This window comes from Lampris incognitus, chromosome 20 (assembly GCF_029633865.1).
Source record: "Lampris incognitus isolate fLamInc1 chromosome 20, fLamInc1.hap2, whole genome shotgun sequence".
NCBI classification, from domain to species: domain Eukaryota; kingdom Metazoa; phylum Chordata; class Actinopteri; order Lampriformes; family Lampridae; genus Lampris; species Lampris incognitus.
This window is the reverse complement of record NC_079230.1, coordinates 23,936,837-23,947,484: the sequence shown is the minus strand read 5'-3', so window position 1 is coordinate 23,947,484 and position 10,648 is coordinate 23,936,837. Positions and strand designations below refer to the sequence as shown.

The window sequence follows — 10,648 nt, the reverse complement described above, 5'->3', positions numbered from 1 at the left end:
CAGCCACCACAGTGCATGTTGTCTCAAGTGCTCGTAGAAGACGGTCCTCAGATGCTGTGATGCAGTCGACACAGAAAGAAAAAAAAATACACGACAACATTAAAAATGTGCACAAGGAAACACTTTGGTCATCTCTCACCACTGAGAGCTGTGCACATGTTTGGATGTATGACTTGTGCGTCTCCTGTTTCCCCTCGTAACAACCAGACTGCTGCAGGAAAGTCTCTCAGATGTAACTGTCTTAATTAAAATGCTGCTGAGCATCAGCCACTGAAAAAGACCACATAATTCAAAACCTGCCTGTTGTCATGCGACTCTTTGAAATGTGACATGATTTTGAACCAGCTGACTGCCCCGGACCACAACACACCCACACATACACACACACACACGCACACAAATTACGATGAGGAAGAGTTTCTACATTGCCAGCCTCGCCAGGTCACTTGTGTGAGCAACACAAGGCAGTCACATGCTGTGTGTGTGTGTGCGTTCTAGAGGTGGTGTGACTTTTGTATCAGATAACAAGTTCAACACCAGCTGATTGGCATTTCCAGTCTGAAAACACTAGTGACATTTTATCCTGCTCATTACGACTTGACATTTTGGCCAAGTCGTAACGAACAGTTGTTTATTTCCCACAGTGGAAGGCTGTGGCCGACCATGGTTGTGAATGCAAGGTTTCAACGCTTCCCTTTCCTGCAAGTTTGTACTTTGCACACGTTTGTTTTGCTATCCTGGCTCAGACTGAAGGGGCTGATGTCATACCGGCTCAGTCCAGCCTTACCTGCAGATGTATTATCAGCTAGAATAGCTCGAACCCGGTGCGTCTGTCTGTGTCGGTGTTGGGGGGGGGGTGTTCTTATAGCCGCTGTCGTTAGCGGTGTTATGTTTCCCTCCTCTTGGTTTGAGTCACACGTTTTGCTCGGGGGCCTCAGGCCGTGGTGTCAGGTTCCCCCCCCATCCCATGATTCCAGTATGAAGAGAAGGATGGAAAAGGACGGGAGGGGAAACTCCAAAGAGAGGGAGAGTGGCGTGACAAGGGGGGTGTGTCTGCCGGGGGGTGGGGTCAAAGGGTTTTATTGAGAAATGTGACGCAGAGATTTTTCCATTGGCCTTTTGTGCCATCTTCCCACACCACACCCCCTGCCTGAAAATCCTCAAACCCAGACCTACCAGCTCGCTGTCCCCAAACTCACAGGCCACCCCTACACCCTCAACCCAAGTGGTACGACCCAAATTTAGGCAAACACCTGTCGCCTTACGAAGGAATACATTTTTTGCATGTAATGTGGGGGGGGGGATTTGTGGGGAAGGGGGGGGGCTAAGCTAGTGGTGCAGCTGGGGTGTGTGACCCCTTTGGCATGCGAGCTAAAATAGAAAGGGGACTTCTGGTGGCTGCTGCAGAGAAAGACAATGACAGCTAGGGTGGCAAAAACGAGCCGCCTCTGGCTGTGGGTCAGAAGTGTTGAGTCACAACGTCACACTGAGACTTGAGTTTGCCAGAAGTGCATCCAATGTGCCTATCCCTGCTAGCAAGGCACCATGGTGCACAGTGATCCAAGTGAACTGGGTCCACGTCAGGGTCAGGTAATTCAGGGGCACAAAAGTAGCACAAAAGTCTGGGCCCTATACATAAGCAGTCTCTGTGGGCCCCTTTCTTCTTTTGTCTCTCACGCATCACTTTTTTGAGTTCTAGCATACTTTATATTATGTGTTTCATGTTAAGCTAGGTAATTTTCATAGATATAATTTCATATGACATTGTAGCTGTGATGCTGATAAATGTATGATACTGCGTGTGTTACAGTACTAGCTGGCTAGCTATCTCCTACTGTGTTCGGGTAGCTAACTAGCTAGCTAGCTGCTACTTAGCTGTGGTAGTATGAATTAGCTAGCCACCTTTCTTTTAAAAGCTCCTAGCTCACCTTTCTTTTGGAAGAAATTACTCAACAGTTGTTTTCACTCATTTTGCCTTCTCTCCCTTTCCTTTTTTCCTTTTCTTTTCTGGAACCCAGATTTTGCTTTCTTTGGGAAAGACATGACTCTGCGCTTGTGCTTGTATCAGCAGTCACTCGCAACAGGACTAGATGAGCTGCATTGAGAGATGCTCGTGAGGGGCGGACTAAACCATTTTGTACCTTTTGTAAGGGGTGAGGGACCTCAGAAAGCCTCCACTATTTTCTTTAAGTCCCTCAACCGATGTATTGAGCCAATTTTAACTGAAGTTATGACACTAGTTAGTTAGAAATAAAAATTTGCAAACCAAAACAAACTTAATTCCAGGCTTCCTAAGGGCCCCCTCCCTTCTGGGCCCTGGTAGGTCCTCCCCCCACTACGACGCCGCTGTCCGGTATCATTAGGAGTTTATTGATATCGGTACTGATACTGGTACTGATACCGGCACCTGTTGTCGGTAACTTTTTTTTGTCATGGTGTAAAAATACCAGTCAGTAACAACCAGACTCCAACCCCGACATAACATAGCATGCAAAACAGCATAATATACTGGAGCACGTACAGTAACAGCTTTGAAGCATTGCAAATTATTGGTGGACAGACTTTCACCACCTTTTAGATAGGAAAAAAAAAGCCCATCAGCCCTCTGTGGTTGAATGCGACACCTCTCTTGACTGACTGTCATGCCCGCTGTGGGAAATGACTAATGTATGTTTATGCAAACTGTGGACGCTGTTACGGTCAGTACCTCCCACTTTGGTACTGCTGCCTTAAAAGTATTGGTATTCAGTACCCATCCCAAGTCCTCGTTTATAAAACCGTCTGGTCGATGGTGGGTTACGTCGGCGCCCGGTGTCTTGTGACACCTTGTGTGTCACGAACGATAAACGGCTCTATGTAGAACACGAGCAACATGCACCTTACTCATTTGTGGGTTGAGTCATTAACGTGCCCCTCGGTCTGCACATCTGCCCCCCTTTTCGGTGCATCTACATCACTAGGGTAAATACCAATGGGAGGGTAACAGCTGCAAAGGTTGGCCAGAGGGGCCTCGGTAAAATGCTCTCTGACTCTTCACATGGTTTTATACTCTTTCTTTCTCTCTTTCTCTCTTTACAGTTCAAACAAACAAAAACATGAAGAAAAAGTAGCAGTAAACAGTGCAGGGGGAAGAAAGAAACCCAGATGGGCCTCTCCACTTAAGACACTGCGAAGTAATATCCACGATATTACATGAGAAAAGACAAAAATGACCAAAAAACAAAACAAAAACAAAAACAACAAAACACTCATGGCTCTCTCACCAAACACAAAAGTGGCTCACTTCTAATAAACTCATCCCAGTCCTGTTTTGGTGCATGTTGATTTTTTTTTTTCCTGAACACTTTTTGTCCTTCTCTCTCTCAGCCAATGCGGGTTAAGGTCAAGACAGCTTCCTGCTTGCGCATAGAAACACGCACACGCACAGAGACACATGCGCTCGCACACACAAAAACGACCTCTGTTGCAGGTCCTCAAGATCAGTCAGGGACTAAAACAGACCTCGTGTTGCGCCTCATCTCCTCCCCCTTAGCAGCCGAGAGAGAGAGAGAGAGAGAGAGAGAGAGAGAAAGAGAGAGAGAGAGAGAGAGAGAGAGAGAGAGAGAGAGAGAGAGAGAGAGAGAGAGAGAGAGAGAGAGAGAGAGAGAGAGAGAGAGAGAGAGAGAGAGAGAGAGAGAGAGAGAGAGAGAGAGAGAGAGAGCAAAACGCCAGCGTAAATGTCACTTCATCCCGGTTGAGCAGTCACCGTAGGCAATCTTCAGATAAAGGAGGACTTGGCTGCAAAAGGACGCACACGATTAACTCATTTGAACCTTTTTCCTCCAGCGTGGATTGTACTGACTGCAGCTTTCCGTCTTGTTTTCCTGACGGGGAAAGTTTCACGTGGTGTCCACAGTCGGCGCTGCGCACGACACGCAACCGTCACCAACTTGGCTCTTGCCAACGCCATGCGGCCGGCTTTCAGCAACTCGGAGGGGAGGTAATTAAAAAAAAAAAGTTATCGCAACGCAACAAACTGAACAGGCTTTGCTTTCCCACCCACGCCGGTGGTGTTTCATGCAGTGCGCAGGCTGTAGGTTTTAAGTTAGACGCGTCTGTGCGCCGTGCGTATTTTACCAAAAGGGGGAGTTTACGCACGGACCCTCTTGTCCCAAAGGAACCGCTAGAACATACCACACGAGTCGACGGTTTGTTTGGCCATCATCTAAAGATGAACCTGTAAGACACGACTCCTATAGTCAGGGAATCGGTTCGTTTTCTCACTCTTACGGTCCCACTGGCGCAGAGAGCGAACATGGGTTTATCCAAATGTCAAACTGGGGAGTTAGAAACTGGATCGCTGCGCAGGCTTCACGCCGCAAAACAGACAGACGCGTGACCGGCCATAGACGACAGAGAGAGAAACAAACACGGAGCCGTGTTTCAGGAGGTCTTGGCCCTTATTTAGTTCTGGACACTGACCTTGGTCAGGCCCACATGTGTGCTTACAGGTCAGGCAGTTCAACCGGTTTCATGTCACCGCTCACATCAACACAAGCCTCCGTCTGTAATTTATAATCCACCCTATATTAACTAGGTGCACGCCTTCCCGGCCTTGAAGGTTGACAGCGAGACTGACTGGCTAACAGAGACTGGCTTTGTGATCCTGCAGGGGGGATATTTGCCATTGGAAACTCAAACAAAGCATGAGGAAAAACCTCTGTGTTGATTTGATGGGTGTGAGGTTGAAGACTCGTGTTACCGGTAACGGGGCTTCGGCACATACATTGTTTATGTTTACACACTGAGCGAAAGGTGCAAAATGAAATGAGAAACATGCACTTTGTTTTAGGACGGGTTTTTCCTTTTCAAGCTTTGCAGGGTCACTCTTCAGTCATACTGAATGCATAACAACGTCAACGCCGTGTAACGAGGGAGTGCGTCATGAAAGTCAGATGAACACAAAAAAGTAGAAAATTGTCATTTAACAGACTATTTTGTGTTGTTGGATCCCTCTCAGCATCGTTCTCTTCGTGTCTACCTTGTGCCTGTATGAGTTCGGCTGGTGAAACACTAGACGAGCCTTGTTCTCTAAAATGCTACTATAGAGCATGACTGGCTACCTCTGGTATTCTACCTTTTCTGCTGGAAGGACACGCGCACGCACAGACACGTATGTGCACACACACACACACACAAATGCACAAATTAGTTTACATCCACACTTGCAGGTGGATTCATGCTAATGAACCGCGCTAGCCAACCTGTACCCTTTTTGTTTTGTTATATGAATACAAAACAGCATTTATCTGCAGACTCAACATGACAAGGTCAAGTCACAGTTTCACGGACATTTCCCAGTCTTACCCAAACCTTGCAGTGTGGTGCAATATGCCATCCAAGTTATTTAAGCCAAGGTTGCCCTTGTCTTCGATTCTGTTTGTGATATTCATGGACTGGATCTCAAGGTGCAGCCAGGGTGAGGAGTGTGTCCATTTTAAGAACCTCAATTACATCTCTGCTCTTCACAGATGATGTGGTTTTGTTGGCTTCATCAGAACGTGACCTCCAGCGTGCACTGGGGCAGTTTTCAGCTGAGTGTGAAATGGCTGGGATGAGAGTCAGCACTTCCAAGTCTGAGGCCACGGTTCTCTACCAGAAAATGATGGCTTGCTCCCTCCAGGTTGGGGACGAGTTGTTGCCTCACGTGAAGGAGTTGAAGTATCGCAGGGTCTGGTTCACGAGTGAGGGGAGGATGGAGTGGGAGATTGACAGGCAGATTGGTGCAGCATCAGCAGTAATGCGGACATTGTACCGGACCGTTACGGTGAAGAGGGAGCTGAGCCGGAAGGCAAAGCTCTCAATTTACCAGTCAATCTTCGTTCAAACCCTCACCTATGGTCATGAGCTTTGGGTAGTGACCAAAAGGGTGAGATTGCGGATACAAGCGGCTGAAATAAGTTTCCTCCGTAGGGTGTCTGGCCTCAGCCTTAGAGATAGGGTGAGGAGCTCGGACATCTGGAGGGAGTTCGGAGCTGCTGCTCCTTCACGTCGAAAGGAGTCAGTTGAGGTGGTTCGGGCAACTGATTAAGATGCCTCCTGGGCGCCTTCCTTTGGAGGTTTTCCGGGCACGGGCGACTGGGTGGAGACCCTGGGGTAGACCCAGAACTCGCTGGAGGGACTATGTGCCCAATCTGGCCTGGGAACGCCTTGGGATCCCCCAGGGGGAGCTGGAGGGAGTTGCCGGGGAGAGGGATATCTGGAGTGCCCTACTTAGCTTGCTGCCACCACAACCTGACCCCAGACAAGTGGCAGAAGATGAATGAATGACTGAACGAGCTATTTAAGCTCCATAGAAAAGAATAGAATTAGAACCCAGATAGCAAAATTGCTGTGGCCCAGACCCGTCCCACACCAACACTTTCATCCGGCCCACATACTGCGCGGAATGATGGCACTTGGGCGGTCCGCTCCCGTTTGCCAGACCTGGGCCAGAACCAAGCCATAACAATGCCGCATGTGCCACATATTTGCCAAAGGTGGCCCATATTTGTTTTGTGATATTTGGGCCATATTCACCATTTATCACACAGGCCACTTCAGGGTCACATCCAGATTACATGTTGCTGAGAGCACCCCATCTTTGCCAAAAAAGGCCCACATTTGATTTGGCATATTTGAGCCATATTTGCTATTATACATGTGGGCCACTTCAGGCTCACATCCATTTTGTCAGGGCCAGAAGAAGGCCATCAGTGCCGCATCATTGCCTGAAGTGGCCCACATCCAGATGCTATCTGGGAATAGAATAGAATCGAGGCAAAACCAAATTTTCACAGGTTTTAAAACCCCGAGCATGCACAGAGCAGACTATCCCCCATCTCCATAGTATGAGCATTTTTAGATCAGTAAACAGTGTAGATCTGTTGGGAAACAAGAAATAATACTGATAGAATAACATGTAAAATAATGTAAACTTGGCATATTGACTTCTTTTTTTTATCTGCCAAGTGCAGAGCGTGGGCCAACCTTTGCTTTGCAGTCAACAAGAAAACTGACTAATGAATAATTTGGTGTGACGAAAAGCTGGATTCTCACGCTTCTACCACCCCGTTAAGTTTTCAGACTGAACCATTTGTGAAGACGTCCAAATTCTGCCCAATTTCCCCTCAAGGGTGAATAAAGTATTCTGATTCTGATTTTACTACTCCTACATATTGTCTGGTTTTCTGGGATTGAGGCAACAAGCACATGCGGAGGCAACACTATATCCTCCCCCAAGCGACTAATCCATCAAAATCTATCTATTAATCCAATGGAAATCCCCCCTCCATCATGTGCTGCCTCATTTGGGAGGAGGTCCACTGGGAACCAGGGTTATTTCATTATTACAGGCTCTGAAATAATGAACAGATAATGATAAACTTTATTTGTGTTGTACTTTAAAAAAAGTGCTTTAGAAAGGGCTCTGTGGAGAATATTACAAAAAGTAATGGGTGGAGAAGACCTCATCCTCCCTGCCTGTGGTTCTCCTGTCATTCAGCGTAACGACAGGTGCACAAAGCCTGATGGGAAACGGTATCGAAGCTAAAGTTCAGACAGACTGTAATATCCCAGACAACATCAAACAGATTGCCTCACACTGGTATGATAGATGGATAATAGATATATATAGTACATGTAATACCAGTTGGGCCATGTGCAGGCATGCATACCCCCCCTCACATGTGTGTTTGCGTTTATGGCTGATTGTGTAAATGTGTGTGTGGGCATGCATGACTGCCGCAAACCTTGTATTCATGAGCTGAAAAGAAAAAACAAACTCACTTTTCTCACATAAAGGTCACTTTAGGTCATTGTTATCTCCACAAAGACCATACCGGATCATCATTTTCATAACTTGGTTTATCAATGTGCCATTCTGCCCCTCTCTCTCATGCACATACACTGTCTCCCTCTCTCTGTGCATGTGTGTCTATCCCAGACAGTGACTGGAACCCTTGCGCTCTCAGTCTTCACTGCGGTTCTGGGGTCTCTGCAGTTTGGATACAACATTGGCGTCATCAATGCACCTCAAAAGGTAAGTCACTCTAAAATGTGTAAAATGTTGTAAAGAAATCTCGTATAAAGCAGGGGGAAACGCTGCAAATAAGCAAACCCGAAATGAAAAGCTGGCCGGGATGAACTGTCCACTTAACGTCAGACAAGCACAATTCAGCGTGGTTCTGAGTAGAGCTGGTTATTAGAAAGGACCTCACGATACGATACGTATCACAATACATGGGGTCACGATACGATATGTATCATGATGCATGGGCCACGATGATACGTATCACGATACATGGGCTCATGATACAATATGTATCATGATACATGGGCCATGATGATACGTACCACGATACATAGGGTCATGATGTGATACATATCATGATACATGGGGTCACAATACGATACGTATCACAATACATGGGTTCAGGATACGATACATATCACAATACATGGGTCGCAATACGATACGTATCAAGATACATGGGGTCACGATATGATACAATATGTATCACGATACATAGGGTCATGATGCGATACATATCATGATACATGGGGTCACGATAAGATATGTATCATGATACATGGTCATGATACGATACGTATCATAATACATTTCAATACGATGCATATTGTGATACATTAATACTGTTATAAAAAATAAAGCTGGAAATACAACTTGCTGTGTACCACCTGGGTAGTCTAATATTTACATCACATTATATTTTGATTACTCATTGGACAAATTGAGTCAAAACTACTTAATTCAAAATGCCCATTCCAATTTATTAGAACAGTATTTGCATTGCACAGTGCACTGTGTCACTGACTGAACACCCTGGACTGAAATGAAGATGCCATACCATCATATGAAAATAGTGTACATATTAAGTATTCTTGTTGTGTCACGGAACACACTGAACTCAACTGCAATGTAGGTGCCATAACATCACAGCATAACGTGCATACTCAGTTCTTCTTGTGTCACTGAACACATTGAAATGAAATACAATTAAAACATGAATTTTTTAATGTATCGATATGAGAGGCTGCAAAATCGAGAAAGCATCGTGAAAAAAATATTGCAATACTGAGCTGCATCGATTTTTTCACACAGCCCTAGTTCTGAGTCATGCTTTGAGTTTAGCCTCAGTATTATTGAATACACAAATCTAATTCTGAGAACAAAGGGAGCAGGTGTGAGCCATGAGAGGTGCTGGTATGGGGGAGACTTGGGTGACATTTTACCATTTAATTCGAGGTGGGTTTGTTTCCAGTCAACTAAGCTCTGTCTCTCCTTCCTGAAACTGGTGTGTTTGACAACACAACACCGCTGTTGTCTGGGATAGGATCTGGGATGGGCGAATCAGTCCTCAACATGCAATGTTGTCCTAAACTGGGGCACCTCATGTGACGGGTAAATGTCGCATCATCCTGGATGGAAAAATTAATACCTCTGTATTGTAAGTGTTAGATCAGACAAAAATCAGTCAGTGACAGTTATGACACAAAATTGGCAGCGTTTTAGAAACACATGTTAAGTTTGCTCAGTATTATGGCTGCTATCCATCCATTATCCAAACCGCTTATCCTGCTCTCAGGGTCACGGGGATGCTGGAGCCTATCCCAGCAGTCATTGGGCAGCAGGTGAGGAGACACCCTGGACAGGCCGCCAGTCCATCACAGGGTCGCCACACACACACACACACACACACACACATACACACACACACACACACACACACACACATTCATACCTAGGGACAATTTAGTACGGCCGATTCACCTGACCTACATGTCTTCGGACTGTGGGAGGAAACCCACGCAGACAAGGGGAAAACATGTAAACTCCACACAGAGGGCAACCCGGGATGACCCCCAAGGTCGGACTACCCCGGGGCTCGAACCCAGAACCTTCTTGCTGTGAGGCGACCGTGCTAACCACTGCGCCACCGTGCTGCCCAATTCACTGGTCTACAAAAATACAGTTTTTTTTTCTTGCATGTACTTTGGAAACTGTTTTTTTCTATAAATTTATTTCTGATTTTTCCCTTTTTCTCCCAATTTAGTGGCCAATCGATCCCTATTTTAATTCAAACACCCACCCTCGTATTGCATGCATTCGCCAACTGCATCTCTCCGGCCGGCAGTCTCGAAGGAGACGCCTCGCCACTTTCGTGACAAGGCGACTCCAGGCCGAACCGCTGTTTTTTCCGACACACCCAGAGACGCATTCATGTGACGAACACAAGCCGACTCCGCCCCCCTCCCGAAGACAGCCTTGCCAATATTGCCGCTTCATCGAGTCCGGCCATAGTCGGATCTGACGAGACCGGGGCGTGAACCCCGGTCCCCAGTGGGCAACTGCATCGACACAAAGCCGATGCTTAGACCGCTACACCACCGCGGACTACCGGAAACTGTTTTTGGCTAATTTTGGGCTGCTGAATCCAAATCTGAGCTCAGATTTGCTCTATCACATCAAGTTTTTGTGCTATCTGTATGTTCCTTATTCAGGATTTTACAAAAGTTGACCATCTAGTCTAGCAATCTTGGTGGGGATAAAAATGACCCCTGTTCATTTCCTAAGTAATTTCATGCTAGGCTGAGTGTTTATTTATTC

The 10,648-nt window shown here is 46.4% G+C and overlaps 1 protein-coding gene across 1 annotated transcript in view; it reads left to right on the top strand.

The window, feature by feature from the left end:
- The first annotated feature begins 406 nt into the window (after nt 1-406).
- LOC130130485 (solute carrier family 2, facilitated glucose transporter member 1-like) overlaps nt 407-10,648 on the top strand; it is a 34,708-nt gene continuing 24,466 nt past the window's right edge. Inside the window, exons 1-3 of the mRNA XM_056300194.1 lie at nt 407-450; nt 3,742-3,979; nt 7,964-8,059. Coding sequence (XP_056156169.1) covers nt 407-450; nt 3,742-3,979; nt 7,964-8,059 — 378 coding nt within the window. The remainder of the gene's footprint in view (nt 451-3,741; nt 3,980-7,963; nt 8,060-10,648) is intronic.